The sequence below is a fragment of the Neopsephotus bourkii genome, unplaced genomic scaffold (assembly GCF_033783945.1).
Source record: "Neopsephotus bourkii isolate Nb327-2 ecotype Australia unplaced genomic scaffold, CSIRO-AGI_Nbou_v1 NB_668, whole genome shotgun sequence".
Classification (NCBI taxonomy): Eukaryota; Metazoa; Chordata; class Aves; order Psittaciformes; family Psittacidae; genus Neopsephotus; species Neopsephotus bourkii.
Window position 1 is genome coordinate 755107 of NW_026901167.1, and position 20313 is coordinate 775419.

At 47.7% G+C, this 20313-nt stretch overlaps 1 protein-coding gene across 1 annotated transcript in view; it reads left to right on the forward strand.

Moving 5' to 3' along the window:
• Positions 1-10925: 10925 nt before the first annotated feature.
• MAP7D3 (MAP7 domain containing 3) overlaps positions 10926-20313 on the forward strand; it is a 43336-nt gene continuing 33948 nt past the window's right edge. The window contains exon 1 of the mRNA XM_061353212.1: positions 10926-11097. Coding sequence (XP_061209196.1) covers positions 11013-11097 — 85 coding nt within the window. The 5' untranslated portion in view covers positions 10926-11012. The remainder of the gene's footprint in view (positions 11098-20313) is intronic.

Genomic DNA, 20313 nt, shown 5'->3' on the forward strand with positions numbered 1-20313 from the left:
TGCGGGACTTGTCACTTCCTTTCACACGAGTGATGCAGCCCTACTACCACCTTGTGTCAGTGGGGTGGTGGAAATCATGCCCCCAGCAGCCCACTGAGGGCTACTGACCTAGTACACTGGGAAGAACCAGATGGTGCAAAGGAAGCACTAAATGCTCAGAGCCATCAAGGCACTGGGTGCTTCTTTGCTGGGCAGAGGTTGGATGGAGCAGCCATGAGGAGAAGGACTTGAGGGTGTTGGGTGAGGAGAAGCTCCCCACGGCCTGGCTTCATTGTGTGCTTGAGCCCAGAACACCCCCATGTGCTGGGCTGCACCCCCAGAGCAAACTTCTCTCCCTCTTTCATCTTCACTGGGCAAACCATGCGAGCTCACCAACATGCTTGCAGCCGAGCTTATCAACGTATGGGTGTTATCACACTGTGTTCACAGTGATTTATCCTAGGCCACTTACCACAGGATTTCAAACCACTTAAGTCTCACCATCACTGACCTGAGCCAGAAACCTTCCCACAGGAAAGCACAAGTCATGGCAAATAAACTGGTAGAAACCCTTTGCTAACAGCAGTCATACTGAAAGCCATTAACTCCCAGAAAACCAGAGCCACAGCTGGGCTGATGCGTGTGTTTTAAGGCTCTCAGCTCCAAGTCTAGCCATTTATCACTCCTCCTGTTGGGCTGGTGTTTACCAAGAGCTGTCTGCTCGGTCCAAAATGGCCTCTGGGGCTAAATTCAGGGGTGGGAAAAAAGGTGCAAAAAGAGAGTTTTGTTTGTGTAAAATGAGCAGAAGTGTGATGAGAATCGGGCCCCGCATCCCTCACTGTGTGTGCATGGATGTGTGGGTGCAGGGAGGCAGAGGAAATATGTGAGAGAAGTCAGAAAAGCTCCTAGATAATGCCTCTAAAGTATTTCTAAGCCATTGCCTAAGTAACAATCTACAGAGGCTCGCATCCAGACACAAGGGGTCTATTTTACACAGACAGAAGAATACTCATGTGGAATACGCACACAAAGAAGCTTCTTTAGGCAAAACAAACAAACAAACACTGGAGTCATTTATCTCCTCGCCCTCTTTCCGTGCTGGAACACAGGAGCTTCACAGTGTTACAGTCTAAACCGGTGGCAGGGGCCTCCCAGTGTCCCTGCAGAATCCCACTCCAGTTTGTTCAGCTGCTCAGGAGGAAGGGCCCGTTTCACGGCAGGACAAGGTAGGGTCTATGGTGAAGCAGCCTGGGAGAGCAGGGTCTTTCCAAGCCATGGAAGGAGCCAGTGGGAATTGCCAAAGCAGCAATCTCCGAGCCAAAACAGGAAGGAACACGGTAGATTTCAGTCACAACCATACTCCTAAAGCCTCTTCTCTAAATCCTTTTCTAACAAAAAGGAGCTACTGTGTTGGCCCAAGTGTTATTTCAATGTGAAATTGGTCTTTGAAAATGGATTAAGTAATCCGAGAGCTAAAGCTCTTTCTTGGTAAGGCTGATACCCCACTCTTTACCCCATATTGAACTTGGTAAAGTTGGATCGATTGAATGGGGAGAGGCAAATTCAGCAGCAGAATAAACAGATTGAAAGTCCCAGACAAGAAATGGAAGCACAGCTTCTTGACACCGTGAATGCAGCCAGCACCCATCTGTGCCAGACACACATATGGTCACTCACTGTGCAGCCCTAACAGCGTCCATCTCACACCAAGAGCATCTTTGGCTTCTGACAGAGAGGAAAGCAAACTAGATGCAGTCATCTTAAAACACAACTTGTTGGTGCCCATGTTTAAGGGAAGATTCCCCTTACAAGCCCCTTGGAACAGCAGCTTGATGGCACTGGGAGAAGGGAAAGATTATCAGGCAGGTAAATCGCCAAATGCTGCAGGAAGTTGAAATTTGGATTAAATTAGCTCCAGCTATTCAGTGTGTTAGTAAAATCATTATTGGATTTGGGGGTTTTGGAGGGGTTTTGTCATTGCTGCTTAGAAACAGTTTCTTCCCTCCCTTCTCCTTTGTGAGTCGTGCAGCATAAGCATCACTGCCTTGGGTTCTTGCCTTGGTTCTCCTTTGCCAGGCAAAGGCTGCTCCCAAAGGAAAGTGAACATTGCCTATAATGAAACTGCACAAGGGATCAATGTAATGAGGCTATTAAATGTAGGCCTGCCAAGAGATCTAGGAAGAGCAAGAGGCAATATCAAGCAAAAGGTCTAAGTGGAGCTTGAGAAATGGGAGCTGCTCTTAGCTACTCTCCTTCTTAGTATGGGCACTACTCAAACTCCAAGCAAACACCTTACATCAACTTAGGAAAGCAAAGCGTTCAGACAAGGCCTCCATCCTTGCACTAAGAACCATCACTACAACCTGCTCTTTATTTGGGCCTTTTCCAAAGGCAGTGAGGCAGCTCTCAGGGACTCTCCTCTGCCCTGTACATAGCACAGTCAGGCTGCCTGAGTGCTCCTCTTTTGTGTCCAAGGAGACTTCTTTGAAAGCTGATCTTCCAACAGGAGCCACCTTTGAGCTGTTAGAAGGAGAAATACCTGCACAGCGTTCAGTTATGGAGAAGTATTTTCACCCTCAGAGAACTGGAAAACGATTCTGTATCCTCAAATTTCCCTTAAGTACTCACTTCTAGGCAGGGATCAATGAGAAAGATGTTTAGATCATTGCATAGACTTGAGAAGCCATCCAAGTTGTCCTCGCAGTCAAACGTGCAGCACTATGAGCATGATACTGCAGCTCTCCACAACGATGCTGTTTTATCTCAACACCACTTGGAACAACACAACATCCACAGAAAGGCACTGCTGGAACAGATCATCTCATCAGCACATGATGCTCAGATTAAACTGTTAGAAGTGATAAGGATTGCCCTATCAGTGTTGAGCTCGCTGGAATTGTATTACTTAACGCCATTGACAGTAATCACATCAAAATTTGGGATCATTTCAAGTGATTCAGTAATAATTACCAGATTGTGCTGGAGGCATTTGTGCAATGGCTTAGTGTGATAGGATTTGTACCTTAAGAAAAGTGACTGAGCTGATTCACTTTAGTCTTTACTTTGAGAAATGTAGTGCTCCAAATCAGAGCAGGACAAGACAGAAACAAGCCATAAAACAACTAACAATTAGCCAGCTTCTTTATAGAGCCCACATTCTGGAGCACATTTAGGCTCTTTGGGGCAGGGAGTAGACTACTGCCTTGTTTAGATGCTATTACTGGAGGCTCCTAGACACTGGTAATACAAATAAACAGCTAGTGATTACAGCAATAGGTGTTTACACACACAGTGAGCACCTGAGCACAGAGGAACTCAGTTTAGTTGCACAGATGCAGCTTTTACACACACTCTTTAGGCCATGACCTTCACAAAACTGGCCCAACAGCTTAACTTCTATTATTTACTGTTATCTCACTGTCTTCAGTGTGCTGATCCTACCAGATACACACATAAATACAGTAACTGCCAGTCTCAGAGAGAGCTTCTGCTTGGATGAAAAACCATAGAATAAATAAGGAGATACAGAAACACTGAAAAGGGATGAGAAGAAACCTTTATATCCCCATTTTGAGCCCAGTAATAGGTAACATTTGGATGGGAATACATACATTAAGGCAACACAGAGGTGTTATTCTATGAAATGAGAACTGGTGGGCATGCACAGGATTATAGACAGGAAAGGAGTGGACCTGTTTCCACATGTATCACATGTGCATGTTCTTTCTCACTTTATTCCTTCCTGTACAAATTGGGCTCCTGTCCTTGCAAAGCTATTATACAACACAGGATGATCTAAGGTACAGAACTGGTGTCATGCACTGAAGTGTCAAATCTTTTCTGCCAGCTACCCAAGGTAGCCCTATATGATCACAGTGTCTTCCCTTGAACTCATTTATCTCCTGTCACTGCTTAGTGTGCTCTGTCTAAATTTAGCCAGCAGTTCTGCAATCCTCACATTGAATAATGCTTGTTCTGGCCAATATTCCCCAAACCCCCAAGCAGGAACTGTAGGACTGCAGAAACACAGAGCTGGAAGAGACCTCAAGAGGTCAGGCAGTCCTTTCTCCTGCCCTCTGATCAGACCTGCCTTGCTGGGCATCCAGACACAGGTTGACCGTGTTGGACCTTTACCTCTTCCCTGGCAATCTAATCCCACCGTGCTTCCCTATCCCTACCTAATAATGTTTTCCTTAAAGTGAAGCATTAATCTTCCCTGATTAAAATCATGTCTAAAGTCTTTCCTGCGTGGAGGACTGCTGTGTGTCCAAGAGGCTACCCTTCTCACAGGCAGGGTGCTTCCCCTTTCCCAGTACCATGGCACCGTTGACTCATGCTCAGCTTGTGACATCCCAGATCATTTTCTGCTCTATCTGCTGTTTCCCAGGCTGTTCTCTCACTTGGCTTTCTGCAGTTAAGTATTCCTGTCTAAATGCTTTATTGTGCATCTGTCCCTGTTTATGCTCATTTTCTCCTGCACTACATTTCTAACATTCTAGGTCAATTTGAATTCTAAGCTTGCCCTCCAACACATAAGCTGTGCATGCAAATGTTGTAGGAATGCTTTCCATCCGTCACCCAGGTAACTAATGAATACACTGGACCAGGGACAGACTGAGAGCTTGATTCTGTATCTTTTATATTAAGCAGTATTCAGTCATTTGGGTTGGATTGGAAGGGACGTCAAAGCTCCTCCAGCTCCAACCCCTGCCACGGGCAGGGACCCCTTCCACTGGAGCAGCTTGCTCCAAGCCCCTGTGTCCAACCTGGCCTTGAGCACTGCCAGGGATGGGGCAGCCACAGCTTCTCTGGGCACCCTGTGCCAGCGCCTCAGCACCCTCACAGGGAAGAGCTTCTGCCTAAGAGCTCAGCTCAGTCTCCCCTCGGGCAGGTTCAAGCCATTCCCCTTGCCCTGTCCCTACATCCCTTGTCCCAAGCCCCTCTCCAGGTTTCCTGCAGCCCCTTTGGGCACTGGAGCTGCTCTAAGGTCAGGCTCCATGGACTTCAGAACCTGCAGCTGACACAACTGTTCCTGCAGCCATGGTCCTTCAACTCAGGACTGGGGTGACAGCTTTCAAAAGGCTGAGAGAACATCACTGAGTGTCCTGGCTTGGGTCTAACGGTTCTGGCTCAGAGACAAGCAGAGGAACCCATCCCAAAAGGCACAGGAGTGCAGAGCACCGCTTTATTTCACATGCAGGATCAGTGCAGGTGGTGTTTCACTTGTACTTCATCCTGCAGAGCAGCACGGAGCCCTGCTGAAAGCTGAGAGCATCACCCAGCACATGCACAGCTGTGACAGCAGCAGCGCTGCTGCAATCACAGCGGGGTTACTCCACACAAGAGGCTTGGGGCATTTCTGCATGGGGGAAGGTGCCCAAGGGAGAACCTTCAGGTCTGGGCACTCTGATGCCCAACGCTGCAGCCTTCCCCATCCCACCTTGGGGACCAGTTCCCAGGGGCAATGGGAGGCAGCACGGCCCCAGCAGCACAGGCCAAAGGCAAATACAGTTGGGGTCACTTCTCAGCTCTAAACAGCTCCCTCCTGGAGAAGGCTTTCTAGCAACTTCTGCTGCTGCCCCTTGCTGTTGCCAGGAGATGGGCACCGCCCATGGAACCCTCATGGAACCCTGATGTCACAGTGATGCTGGAGAACTTGAGGGGCTGCTGGGGCCACACCCCTTCAGTCTGCTGAGCAGCAGGACCCAGCCTGGCTGCTCAGGGGACAGTTGGTGACAAGGGCAGGGACCAAGTGGTTCTGGAGACCTCTTCAGGGGAGGCATCCTCAGCTTGGGCCATGACCCAAAGAGGTGACACGGGAGCACCTTGGGCTGCTGCCACCGCACCTCCCACAAAAGAAAACTCCTTCAGGGTTTGCCTGATGAACCCTGGGCCCTGACCATGCAATTTTGTGTTTCAGAGACCTTCGCACCCGACTCCTTCCTTGTCTTCCTATGGAACCTCGTCTCCAGCTTCCAGTTCCATTCCATCTGGTGGGGAGACAACGGGAGCTGCGTGGTTATTGCAGATAACCTCTTTGAAGATGAGGTTCTCAGCAAGAGGACCGCACGTCTGGCCCTCCAGGCTGAGAGCCTCAATGAATTCTTTGTCCGCCTCCACCTCCACGGCTTCTGTAGGATGAAGGATGATATGGTAGTGGAAATCCCCATCAGGGAGCTGCGGGCAGTCACAGCAGCAGGGCCTGCTCTGGGACAGGTACGTTGGTTCCCCCGCACACAAAAGAACCCTCAATCACCTTGTGGCAGCTGCTCAGTGCTGACAAGATACACGGCAGCACCACCATTATTCCCAACAGGCCCATGCCACACTCAGGTGCTCTAAATGAGACCTGTTTGGGCTTCTCCATTGGATTTTAGCCTTTTGAAGCCCCTACACTTCTCTGCTCCCAGCAGCTGGAAACACAAGGGTGGTTCTGACTGACCAAAACTCTACCCTACCATTGCATTCAGCCAAAACTGCTGAGGTTTAAAATGCCCCACAAAGTCCTTTGGAACACCCGCGTTTGCCTTTTCCGATGCAGATGCCGAGTTACCGGCTCTCTGTCTCTCTCCTCCTTGCACCGATGCCAACTGACTCCTCTCCTTTGCATTTGTAGCTGCTCTTCTTCTACCATCCCTACTTCCAGCGGGACTGCCCCAAGCTGCAGCAGATCCAGAGGATGGCAGAAAGCGCCATGGAGCGCCTGAGAGCGGCCATTGCAGCCCCCCTGAGCACCAGCATCCAGGACACCGTGCAGAGAAGCCACCAGCGTGGTGCTGAGCCTGGTGCAGGAGCTGCAGAGGAGCAGCACAACACCCAGCCCTCTGCAGCCACCCGCTCCACCCGCACCAGGCGCGGGGCTGCTGCATCCAGTGGCCCCTCTGCCCCAAAACGGAGGCGGAGGTAGATAGGAACAGCCATAGAGTAGAGATAGGGTATAGGTTAGGGTAGGAGTAAGTTACTGTTGTTATTGGGGTTTCAATAGGTTATAGGTTAGTATAGGATTAAGTTACTGTTGTTGGGGTTTCCATAGGTTATAGGTTAGTATAGTGGTAAGCATTTTGTTGTTTGTGGTTTCCGAGCTTGATTTTTTCCATCTGGGTCATCATATGTGCAAGCTCCTGCTTGACTTATTCCAGCTACTATTAATTGAACTCATTTTGGTGTTCCTTAAACGGAAATGGCTTGTATAGAACCGCTGGAATCTCAGAGTGAACTCAGTGCCAGGGCTCTATTGATTCTCATCTCATAATGCCAATATGGGATCGTGATAATGCCAATCGGGGATTTGGCCTGAAACATTGCGAAAGGATTTGTCACAAACTATGATATGAAAACCAAAAGGCCGGAAGAAATGACTGTGAAATTAAATTCTTCACTTTTCCGCAGGGACAATGGGGGGGGGGGGGGGGAAGGCAGTCTTTAAAGGGTTAGAATAAATCACTCCTGCCATCAAACCCGGGAACACTGCAGAACTGAAAGCTGATTACAAGTACTGCAAGGTCAAAATTGTAATGAAGTTCCACTAAAAACGCATAAGCAGTAATTGCATGACCGAAAATCCATGAACCAAGGTTAAACAGGAAAGAAGATGGAAGTTACAGTCACCGGTGCTCAAACATTAACTCAAACCTTCCTGAGCTGCTCATCGGAGACCCAGATAACACGTGTCTCACACTGGGGCAGATCTTCCCAGCTCAGTTCCCGTGTGCCTAGAGATAAAAGCTATGCATATCAAGCAATATGGATATGTATGGAGAGCAGGAAGGGACAGTGCCCCACTTCTACATCCAGAGTGCTTTTATCTCTCATGAATTTGTATGTGCTTGGTCTTTATATTTTCAGTCTGCAGCCTCCACTGGCTTATCACAAATACCCCGAGTGTGCAGCACCAGGTTTATTTTCCTTCCTGTAATTTATACCTTCTGCTCTGGAGCTTTGCATGTACAGAATATCAGATGCGTTACACTGAGGCCACTTGGATATGTGTCTGCTGAAACAGAAAGAACAGCAAATGCCATTTCATGTGAAGGTTGATTGTAGCGGCCCGTTCTATTTGTTCTCTTCAGCAGTGATTGCTCCCATGCCAATTGTCCTCATTTATAATCTGAGGAACCAAAATGGATAAATAGGCACTGGCACCTTTCATTGCACAGTGTGGTAAAGAAATACTGTGAGTGAAGGGAAATAGATGGAACCTAATAAAAATTCAAAGGCACCCCAAACCAGTCTTGAGCACTTTATTGTTAGAGATAGGGAAAGGACAGTGTTGTAACTGCACATTACCTATGGGGCTTGCAAAAAACATCAGGATTACATTCTGTTAGGTAGTTTGACCATTTATTTGTACCTCACTGACTGTACTTCATGCTGTACAGAGTCAATATAAACCATTTTGGTGGCATTTTCTGATAGCTGGGGGTAAAAGGAAGGTGGGAAAAGATGTGGCTACAGAGCAAGGAGTCAAGGAATCCAGGCTGGGGTTATTTCTTGCTGTGCTGCTTTGTCCATGACCTAACTGGAGACTTTGACTGCAGTGACTCAGTTCTCTCCTCTGTAAAACGAGGATAACACCTGAATGCCTCTCCGTGGAATGGTGCAGTTCCATTTCAGCATGTGTATAAGGCACATGGAGACTGCAAAGAGGGAAGGTGTTATTCCTGCAGAGTGTAACAACAACCTTGGGAAAGCTGGCACCAACTCTTCAGTGGTTTTTTACCCTTTAGCTTTTGTTTTAAATACTACTACTAATAATTGGCATTCTATTAACACTGAGAGGAACAGTGATGGGGATGGGGATGGGGATGGGGATGGGGATGGGGATGGGGATGGGGATGGGGATGAGGCTGGGGAAGGAGTCTCCGTACACACACGTTAAAGAGGGGAAAGCCAATATAACAAACAAGAAACAAAGAAGAGGGCAAATCTGTGCTCTGAAGATTCAGGTTAAAATGGAGCCCTGCTCTGAGTTTTCCTAAGGTTCCGTTTTGCTCTCTTGAAGCACAAAGTGACCTCAGTGCTCCTTTTCCCTGGATTCTTCTCATTTTGGGGTTTTTTTTTGGCTTGTTGACAGGTAAACTTCCCGTTTATGATTGCAAAGGGAGTTTTCCACACAAGGCCCAAAGAATCTACCCCTTCCTATGGCCATACCATAGCATTTTATCCTGACCCTTTGTGGAGCAGAAAACCAGAGACAAAAAGAGAAGAGATTCAGAATTCACTGATAACCAACGAGGCAGCACAACAATTAAGTGACAAATTCAAGTTAACAGAATAGAATCTGAGGTTTCCATCAGTGAGGTTTCATTATGTTGTTTCCTAGTGGGCTGGACCACTTCACCTCTTGGGGTTTTTTGTCGTCTTATGGAGACATGTACAAAACCAGGGGTATTTGAAACACAGGACACAACTCCCAGCCCCGTTGCAAGCCAGTGAGCACTCAGTTACACAGCGGGTGCAGCTCACTGGAAGGGGATCCTCCCCCTCTGCTGTGCTCTGGGGAGACCCCCCTGCAGCCCTGATCCAGCTCTGGGGCAGCAGCACAAGAGGGACCTGGAGCTGTTGGAGAGAGTCCAGAGGAGGCCATGGAGATGCTGCGAGGGCTGGAGCAGCTCTGCTCTGGAGCCAGGCTGAGAGAGCTGGGCTGGGGCAGCCTGGAGAAGAGAAGGCTCCTGAAGGGGAGACCTTAGAGCAGCTCCAGTGCCTAAAGGGGCTGCAGGGAACCTGGAGTGCGGCTTGGGACAAGGGATGTAGGGACAGGGCAAGGGGAATGGCTTGAACCTGGCCGAGGGGAGGCTGAGCTGAGCTCTTAGGCAGAAGCTAATTCAGGTTTAGTCTCATCCAAGCTGAGACCTGATGTAGCCTGCTTCCCCTCTGCTTGAGCCTCTGTTGGACAAGTGACTTTACCGTTCATAGAGTCTCATTGCCCCAGACAGCTGCCAGAGGTGGTTGGAAGCTGATTCATCATCTTTAATGGCAGGGTAACATTTGTGGTTGTTGTGGGGCCATAAACCACCCGCCATACACCGGCATGTGGGCCAGTTGTGAGCTGGCATCCCCTGCCCTGTGGTGCTCTGAGGTGGCCTCGGGTGCTGGGTCCCCCTCAGTGCCGGGACCACGACAGCTCCGACGCCTGTTTCTGCGGCATTTCCCACTCGCTGCTGGAGACGAGCTCCAGGCGGATGGGGATGGGGATGGAGATGGGGATGGGGATGGTGATAGGGATGGAGATGAGGATGGGGATGGGGATGGGGATGGAGATGGGGATGGGGATGGGGATGGGGATGGTGATAGGGATGGGGATGGAGATGAGGATGGGGATGGAGATGAGGATGGGGATGGCGATGGGGATGGGGATGAGGATGGGGATGGGGATGGGGATGGGGATGGGGATGGGGATGGCGATGGGGATGGCGATGGGGATGGCGATGGGGATGGGGATGGGGATGGCGATGGGGATGGGGATGGCGATGGGGATGGGGATGGCGATGGGGATGGCGATGGGGATGGGGATGGGGATGGGGATGGGGATGGCGATGGGGATGGCGATGGGGATGGGGATGGGGATGGCGATGGGGATGGGGATGGGGATGGGGATGGGGATGGCGATGGGGATGGCGATGGGGATGGCGATGGGGATGGGGATGGGGATGGGGATGGGGATGGCGATGGGGATGGCGATGGGGATGGGGATGGCGATGGGGATGGGGATGGGGATGGCGATGGGGATGGGGATGGGGATGGGGATGAGGATGGGGATGGGGATGGCGATGGGGATGGGGATGGGGATGGCGATGGGGATGGGATGATGACCGCGATGGCGATGGGGATGGGGCGCTCTCCCACTGCCGCCGCTGGAGGCCCCGTTGGGCAGCCCGTGGCCGCACTCCCGGACCCCTGCAGGCCCCGCCCGCCGTCCCCCGCCCTGTCTCGGCCCTGCCCCGCGGCGGCGCTGCCGGGCGGTGCGGAGCCTGCGCACTGCGCTCCCGCGTCCCCCTTTGCCCGGCCGGCACTGGCGCGTCCCGGCGCTGAAGATGGCGGAGGGCGGCGGTGGCGGCGCGGCTCCCCCCTCCTGCTCTTCCTCCTCCTCCTCCTTGAAGGGGCTGCGGGAGCAGATGGGTGAGAGCGGGCAGGGAAGGGCTCGGGGGGGTCTGTCCCGGCGGGGCGGTCCCGGGGCCCGCCGTTGGGGCCGGGTGTTGTGTGTGTGTGTGTGTGTGTGTGTGTCTTCCCCCCCTTCCCCTTCCCCAGTCGCCTTCCGCCGCGCCGTGAGCCCGGCCCCCTTCCCGAGGCGGGATGCGGGGGCACCGGGAGCGGGATGTGGGGCCCGCGAGCCGCCGGTCTTTGTGTCCGCTGGGGTGAGGGAGAGGCGCTGCCCGGCCCCGGCCCCTCGCCCGCCCGGACGGGGCTGTGGGGCGCTGGAGCCTCCTCTCCTCCTCTGGCCGGCTTGGGACCTCTGCGGGCAGCAGCGAGCGGCTGCAGGGCGGCTTCGTTACCCCAGTAACCCGGGTTTCAGCGCTTCTTGGCGGTCCGAACTAACCGGGTTCCTTCGGGGGGGCTCTTGAGTTCGCTGCAAACCATCGGCGTTTGCAGCCGCTGTGGCCGGGGGCAGCTCCGAGCCCAGGTGTCCGAGGCAGGGGCAGTCTGCGGCATTGATTCCTAATCAAAGGCTGGGTAATCCCTTTATATCTATACCTGCCTTTTTGTTTAACTGGTGTCTTAAGAGAGCTAAACTTTGCTTTGGGTGTGTTAATGTGCCTGTTTATACTTTAGGCCCTTTAATATCATAAATGAGTATTGTGCATCCTTGATACATGTTCCAAGCATAATTTCATGGCACATCTCCACACGTTAAGCTTTGTGGGTGAGCCATTAGCAAAGATAAACGTTTTCTTATCCGAGACAAAAATCAAGCAAGAGGAGTGTGGTTTGATCTAAGCTAATTTGGACTGTGTACAGGAGCTGCTCTGATAGCTTCTTGCTTGATTCTTTTCAATGTACCTGTGTAATTACATAAAGAAGAGCGCTGGCGAAAGGTTGTGAATGCACAACTCTTGTCTGGCAGCCTTTCGTCTTCAGTGTGTTGTCTGTCAGAAATAGCACTGAATTACTCTTTGTTTCTCTTTCAAAGTGAAGACAGTTTAGTGCTCCAGAAGGAGCACTGCCAAGAGATAGCACTGCTCACCTGCACAGGCCATGTCTGTTTGATCCTTATCCTGCCTGCTGGAACTGCTGAGTTCGCTCTTGTGCATTGCGTGCTCCTGAGCTCGTCTAAAAGAGGACACCCACGTTTGCTGACAGTTGTCATGACCTTGATTGAGTCCCAAAACCAGAGGTGAAATGTTCCTTGAGCTCCATCTCCCTTTAGATACGCACATGTTCTAATATGCACATCATGTTAGAAACCAAAACCAACCCCCTCACTGCATCCTTGATTTTTTTCCCCTGAGGGGGTAGAAGTCACTGAACCAGAATCTGAACTTCAGTTTACATTAGAAGCATTTCTAGCAGTTACATGCTAGAGGATGAACTGGCTGCTGATGTGAAGCAATACTGTCTGTGAGCGTACAGGCTGCTGCAGTTCTGCTCCCGACTGCTTGTCAGTAGCACTCCCCCGCTCTCTGGGGAAAGCAAAGGATGTTTAGAAATGGTCCTTGCCATCCCGTGGTTAACAGTGGAATTTGCAAGATAATTGCTGCTGTGTTTGCTGCTGTTTAGAGAGGTTGCAAGCAGCAACCAAGTCTGATATCGGCTCTTTGGAGATGTGAAGAGACAGCAGGAGGAACCTGGTTTGGGCCATGCTACCATTCAGCCCCCGCTCTCTGTTACCAGCCTCTTGATAACTGGTTTGATGTGGTGCTTGTTGAGGATTCTAGGCCTTGAAAGTGTAGAATCCCACGGTGCCACTTGTTACTAACTTCCACACCAATGGAGTAAGTTTAAAGAGACTTTTTCTTGCTATTTAAAGCTGCTGTTGAAGTAAGGAAAAGGTGCTTCTCTTTCCTGAGTATCAACTGTAATTAAGATTCTGCAGGTCAAATCATGCCTGCTGTGTCAGGTCTGTGATTTCTTTGCAGTAATTGCTCTTACACACTTGTCCAATCTTACTTCCTTCAGGTGGGTAACAAAAAGCATAAATTCTACAACGAGTACAGTTCCTACTACAACTAGAAGCCAGTTAACATTTCTGTCAGTGATGCATGAACATCACTTAACATTAGCAATGAGTTGTGATTGTACACTGTGAAACAGCAGTGGGGAAACAGCAGGTGCTTACTTCATTCTTGTGCTCCGTGCTTGCTGCTGTCATCCTTCAGGGATGAAGAGGAATTTCTGCTCCCGTTCTAATACCATAAGCACTGCAGAGCTTGTCAAGATTTGAGAAGAGGGGAATAGGTGTTTACTTGTGGTTTACCCAGTGTTTTTTCTTGAACAGTGTGGGTAATCAGAATAAAACCTCTTCTCATTGAAGCTGTTGTAGCCTACATCTGTTGTTTTATCTTCACATTCACTGAAATACTACCATCTCTGATTATGTCCTTTGTTGTATGAACAGTAGGGAATGTGTACTTGCTTTTGCAGAGCTTGGCTGTACTGTAGCTAGGATTTCCACTCGGATACTGCATCACTGTTGTGAAGGTTGTTCAAAAGAGTATGTTAAAATGCTGCATGTATGTTTTCCTTTCCAAGACCTAAATGATCTTTTGGGAAACCTGTCTCAGGACATGGGGCAAAAATGAAGTGCCTGTTTCAACAAACCTAGCTGGAGGCATTATTCCCATGACCTGCATGGCCTAGCCTGGTTATGTTGGAAGCTAGCTAATAAAATAACAGTTTCATTCCATCTAATCAGTTGTTTCTTCCTGTGTCAGCGAGACTGGCTTTGTCTGCCTTGCCTGGAGCACAGTTCCTGGTAACTTCTTTACCAAACACATGCATGCAGAATTGACAGGAAAAGAAGGCATCGAGTTGTCATCTTGGTGGTGTTTGTGTGAATGACTTGTACATATTCCATCTGTGGAGCAAAGGGGGCCCATTGACCGGGGTATTCAACTGGCATTTGCTAGGTCTGGCTTCAGTTTCTTGTTCTGTCCACCTCCTCATAACTTTGTTGAAGGTCTTTAGGGTTTTTCTGTGCTGTGTCTTTTTCCCCCCATGTAGAAGTTAGAGTGCTTTACAGAGTGCCAAGGCGATCAGTGCAGAGAACAGCTCAGCAGCTGGGTTTCACGTAGATCCCAGTGGTGAGAGAGAGCATTCCCAAGTCAGGCTGAAAACTTAATGTAATTGTGATGGCTATGAGCCTTAATTTCATTTTCTTCTTGTTCATGGAAATGCAATAGTACAGAGTAGGGATAATTTCATGCTGATTCATAAAGATGTATGCTGCATCTTAGGTGCTTAACATTTTGAAGTCTGCTGCCAGTTGTAAATGGTTTATAAAAATGGTTTTATTCTAATTGAAAAGTCTTAAATTCTTGAGTTTTCTCCAATTTCATCCAGGAAAGATAAGGTTATCCTCCTTGCTGGAAAGAAAAACCAAAACCATGTGTATATGCAGCCTGTTTTTTGAAATGACTTACACAGAATGTTCCATTCTCAACATAGTTCTTCATGTGTTAAAATTGCAGAAGATAAATTTGGATTCCATGCTTCAATTCAGGTGGAAGTAGTCAACAAATAATGAGTTGTAAGGTTCATAACTCTAATGGTGAGAGCCCAGAGATACTGTGGCTTGTACTATGCTTGTGGATAGCCTTAAAATGTGACTAGAATTAAGGACTGTTGCTTCTTTATACACTGGTGTATAAAAGAAAAGGAAAACAGGTAGCAGTATTTAAAGTATGTATCAGTACTTAGGATAGTATTAATTCTCAGTGGTTCAAAGTGATAAAAGAGTTAAGAATAAAAGCCCTGGGTTACTATGAGATAAACAGAAGAAGTACTCTGGGTTAGTCATTAGGGGTATCAAATGCTGCTCTCTGTTTTTAAACTCATTAAATACTTGGAGATACTTGCAGCCCTGTTGTGAAAGGATACCCTGACAAATACAATTCTGAGCATGCAGTTTTAATGATGTTTTAATATTCTCTGCATCTGACTGATGGTATTTTAAAAACAAACCAGGGTCTTCAAATTCCTGGTCTGCCACAAATAACTTAGTGCCATGTAGCTTCCAGCTATGTATCTTACATCCAGGTAATTCTTACTTGATGATAGGCTTTCAATGTGTTCAGATATGCCTGGCCAGTAAATTCAGACTGTTCTAGTTGCTGGGGATGAACTTGGACTATGGGATTCACATACAAAAGATCAAATGTTGCTCCAAGTGTTCTTGTTTGGAAGAGAAGCCTCAGCTGCCTGCATAGTGCCTCAGCACATCCATCCCATGTTCCTGTGGTGTTCACAGTGTACAGAAATGGCCACAAGCATTTGCTTTTCAGGAAGGCTGCTGCTTGACACTTGCTTTCTTCTAAATTACTTTTATTTTCCAGTCCCTTGGAAACTTCTGCTTTCTAGGTGAAGGGCCCACAGCAGAAGTTGGCTTTGAAGAACACGGGTACCACTAGCCGAGGGGTCTTTCCTCACCGTATTTTATGCCTTCGTATTTCACAGGGAACTGTTAAAATACTGCTTTGTGAGTACTTAACTGGCTCTTAATTTACAGACAGCCTCTACTGTTTGAATGCACTGACCTGAATCTTCAGAGTGAGCAAAGATACTGTAGTGGCTTGTGAATTGCCTTCTCTGGGCAAGTGATTTAAAGCTTCCAAGTGTTCTCACAAGTCCAAGAGGGATTGGCTACAAGAATACAGAAATCCAATAGAAATCTTTATGCTTAAAGAACATATTTAATAGAACACATTTATTCATTTGAAAGTTTATCCTCTGCTTAGTTTTCCCAAGAGCATGTATTAAAGGGCTGTGTTTTTGCAGCATGGTGCCAATCAGCGATGTGTAGGTTGGGTTCTGGACATTCAAAACCAAGGACAGGCATCTCCAGACCAGATCTGCAAGTGTCCCCTTACTTTCAGATTTCTCTGAAAGCTCTGCCAGTGGGTAATGAATTAAGCAGAAATAGAATCTCTTTATTGGTCTCTTTTGCCCTTTATCCATTTTGCATCACTGTTCTGCTTTAGACAGTGCGTTTGCTGCATTACGTGTGCTGCGGACTTGTCAGTGTCTTATATCACTGTTCTGGTGCATTCAGTGATTTGATTTGAGTCTGAAGGCTGGTCTCTTGGGGGTAAATGCCAACATGGTCCCTCTTCTGAAGCAGAGACAGTGTTTGAATGAGCTCTGAAGTTGCCATTAACAAATTCATTGAGTGTAGAAGGCAAAAGCAGTAGTTTTCAGTGCTGTCATGTGAAGAAGCTGTTATCCTTCCAGCTAAAGAAGTCTCAAAATGGTGTTTTCACAGAGTTTGTCTCAAGTTCGTTGTGACTTGTAGTGCTAGGCTGTGTTCTTTGCTAGCACTGTTCGGGCTGTGTGTATTAAACAATAGCCAGCCTGCAGACAAAGAGGACAAAAGCATTTAGAAGAACAGGCTTGGAGCAAGCAAAAGCAATCAGGCTGCTCAGGAAAGGGGGAAGTAGTGGATAGAAGTTAGCTGATTTTCAGTGTTAGGGCTAGTGCAGTATAAGAGAAAGAAATACAATGGAGAAAACAGATGTGAAAGAGGAGACGGGAACAGGAGTTTGCCTTGAAGTTACTTTAAGCAGTGGCAGTGCAGGAGGGTGAATGGGAGTCAGTTGAAGGCAGCCTCCAGTGTTAGAGGAATAAAGCAGAAATGTTGATTTCTGTCTGTCCAGCTTTGCTGACCCTTGGGCTGCAATGGTAGTAGGAACTAAACTGCTCAGAGCAGGTAAGAAGTGAGACTGCACTGATGTGTTAAACCAGTGCAGTGTGAGGGACAAAACACATACTCCTGAGGCATCAGAAAGTGGTGTTAAAGAAAGAAAATTACACGTACATCAGAGTGGGTACTAATAATCTTCCATTCTCTTTAAAACTCTACCATTTTACCTGCTTGATCCTTCTGTAGCTGTTAAACCTGTGTCTAATTCTGTCAGTTTTGGAGTGTTTAATCTATATACACTCATATATAAGAATATAACTTGTATAATTACTAAGTTTCACAGTGAATCCATTTGAAATTAAGTAAGACCGTATTTATTCTATAAACTGCTTTCATTTCAGTCCAGTGTATTAGGCTACTTTGGAATTTCCTCTATGCAGAAGCAGGTAACTACTGATTTATGTTACACTTGGGAAGGTTCACAAGGGAGTTTTAGTCATTATATATTGCATCAGTGTTGCAGTCAGTGTCTAATACATCTTTCAAAGAAATCACTCAAGGTGGATGAAAGCAATTCCTGTTTGTTTTTCACTTGGTGAGAAGAGTTTGTAGTTGCCAACCCACAGAAACTGTGCAGAAATAATTCTCTTTACATCTAAAATGCAGCCTTAATTTATTCTGGTGGAGAATTTTACCCAACCTCAGTGCCTTGCTCTTTCACTGGGAAACATAATGAGTGCTCCAACCGTTCCAAAGCTCCAGCTTCCCTGTGGCTGTGTCTTACTAAGACTGTGCTTCCAGACGGCAAAGACAGGACAGCAGTGCATGGCTGCTAAAGAACACACTTAGGACTGTGAGGCTTGGATGTCCTTTGTGCAGGAAACATCAGCTCTAAGCAGAGTCACTGCAGATAAGCTTGGTAAGCGCAATGCAATAAACAGATTATTAACTAATGCCAGGTAGAACAGGGGAATGACCTGAGTTAAAGCTCACAGAGAATTGGCAGTGTGTGAGTTGGAGAAGTGGCTGCTTTGGAGGACCTTTTCGTACAATGGTACGATCGCATCAAAACAGATGGTGAAAGATTAAAAACCCCAAACAGTGGATCCTGCAGGATGATGCAAAGCCTTTCCATGTTTCTTTGGAATGGTGAGGAAGAACCCTGGGGAAGAAGAGTGTGGCAAAGGGGAAAGTGAATGCAGCAGAAGGCCCAGTTGTTTTTCCTGTTGAGTAGAGAGACTAGCATTTGGACTAAGGATGGTGCTCACCTAATGTGGCTGTTGGACGGTGATACAGCATCTCTGACTGTACAGAGTGTTTGGAGATGATTGCTGATTCTTCCAAGGACAAATTGTGATTCTTTGGTCTGTGCTTGTGTTACATTCAAGTCTGGTTTAGATTATGCGCTCCCCCTAAGGAAAAGTGTACAGAGATCAACCCACAAATTAACTAGCAACCTTCCTGGTGCCTCTCTGATTGCGCCCTAGGCTGAATGAATATGGTAATGTGGTTTTGAGATTGCTTCAGCTCTATCTTTGTAGGCTTCCTTCTTGGAAATACAGTGTGTTTTGTTGATGATGTGGGGGTTTCTTAAATGTTTCCAGCTCTTAATCTGAGTGTGGATGTTTAAGTAAAAACTCACATTTGTGCAAATAGGTCTCAAATACTTATTTGTGGAGCTGCTTATTCATGTACTACAAAGGAATGGTTGTGTCAAAGAGTTTTCCAGTGGGATTGATACTTGTGATGAACTGAAGAAACCATCCCAGATTGCCTTAGACATTGGGAAGGAAACCAGATTCTTGTACAGAAGTAGTTGCAGCAGCTGGCTTAAAGAGAGAAAAGCACATAAAGGTAACAAAACAGGTATCCCCTGCAGGGAATAAATACAGAATGGAAGTGTGTGAACGGGGCCTGGCGTAAGGATGAGACAACAGGAAGCTCTTCAGGCCTGCTGAAGCTGAGAGACAGCAGGCACTGCTTTCTGGAGATCCGCGTGCTTTCCATCTGGTGGCTGCCCAGACAAAACAGGAGAGCCATCTGCCTTCCAGCTGGTCCGTCAGAGGGTGCCTACTGGGAGGCTCACGTGTTTGGGTATGGATCCTGGCAGTCCTTGCAGCCCCAAGATGGGATGTGAGGATCAACTCAGAAAGAAGAGGGAGAACAGGGAGGAGTGCATGCAGAGAGGGCTTTGCTGTTCATCATTAGGATGTTGGTGGTGTCCACCTTACGCGAGGGTGTCCTTTAAACAAGGAGTAATGGTGTAAAACCGGTACCCGATTTTGATAGCATCTGACATGATCTTGCATCCATTTGTCTTAACCTGTGTTAATTAATGAGTGGAAATCAGCTTAAAAGACAGCACACAGAAATCTTCAAGTTGGATGCTGACTTCCCTCATCATTCCTGAAAGCATGGACAAAAATGACTGGAACAAAAAGGATTTGAACAGTGTTCCTGACAAGGATTGCCGTCGTCTAGACAAGTGTTATTAGCTGCTGTAGTGGAGCAAGTTGAAAATGTTACCAATTTGCTATAAAATCAAGAGACATTTTGCTTGGAAGCTTACTTTTGGTTTATGGATTTCTGATTGGCTTTTTGTTACCTGCTTTCAACTTTTATGAAAACAGTTAGATTCACAACAGTGCTTTGCATTCAGGAGACCTCCTACCTTTTGTTTCAAAGGCTTAGTCTGGGGTTGTTTTGGTTGTTGGCTTTGCATAATGAGTCATTAAATCAAAAGAACCAGAAGGATTGCTGTGGAAGTCAGCATGTTCTGCTCTCCCTTCTGCTTTGGCACGGGGAGCAGTGTCTGGCTGGGTCGCGGGTATCAAGATGGAAGCCCTGAACCTCACTAGATGAAGGGATGGAGCTGTTTCAGTCCTTAAGGAGGTTTAAGAACAGCAACTGTGTGGGTCCTTTGGCAGCCTTGGCAAGGGCCAAGGGTATTAACTCAGTGCAAGGACTGAAATAGGAATAAGGTTTTATTTTTAGCACTGGTCTCTTAGGGCATATTGGAAACCTGATCAGCAAAAGGAAGTGCTGTCATGCTCAGCGAGGGATGCACTGCTGTACCTGCGTGGGACTTCCAGCCTGAGCCTGAGCAAAGGAGGTGGAATTGGGAGTCAGCTTTGTCTGGCACATTGCCTCCTGCTGCAGCCAGTTCCTGCTGCTTCCCTTGCTTTGGTTTGTCCATGAGATGCTTGGCCCCACACGTAGTGCGAAACAGTGATGAGGGTGCAGGAGGAAAACTGCTTCCCAAATCACCTGACCATTTGATATACCTGCTTTATTATGCATGAATACAGATGTTATTATTGGCCACATGTGTGGCCTGTACTTTTCTTAATATCAATATTTAAAGGTAGACTATGGTGAAACAAGCGCACACATTATACAGATCACAATTATAGCTGTGAAAGCCTTTAGTGACCGCTGTGGGAGGGGCAGCTCAGAATAGAAGTGAGATTTATGTTTGCCTCTAAGAGACTTACTTCTTCAGGAAGTTCACTGAGTACGGCCATGCAGGCACCCGTCAGTAA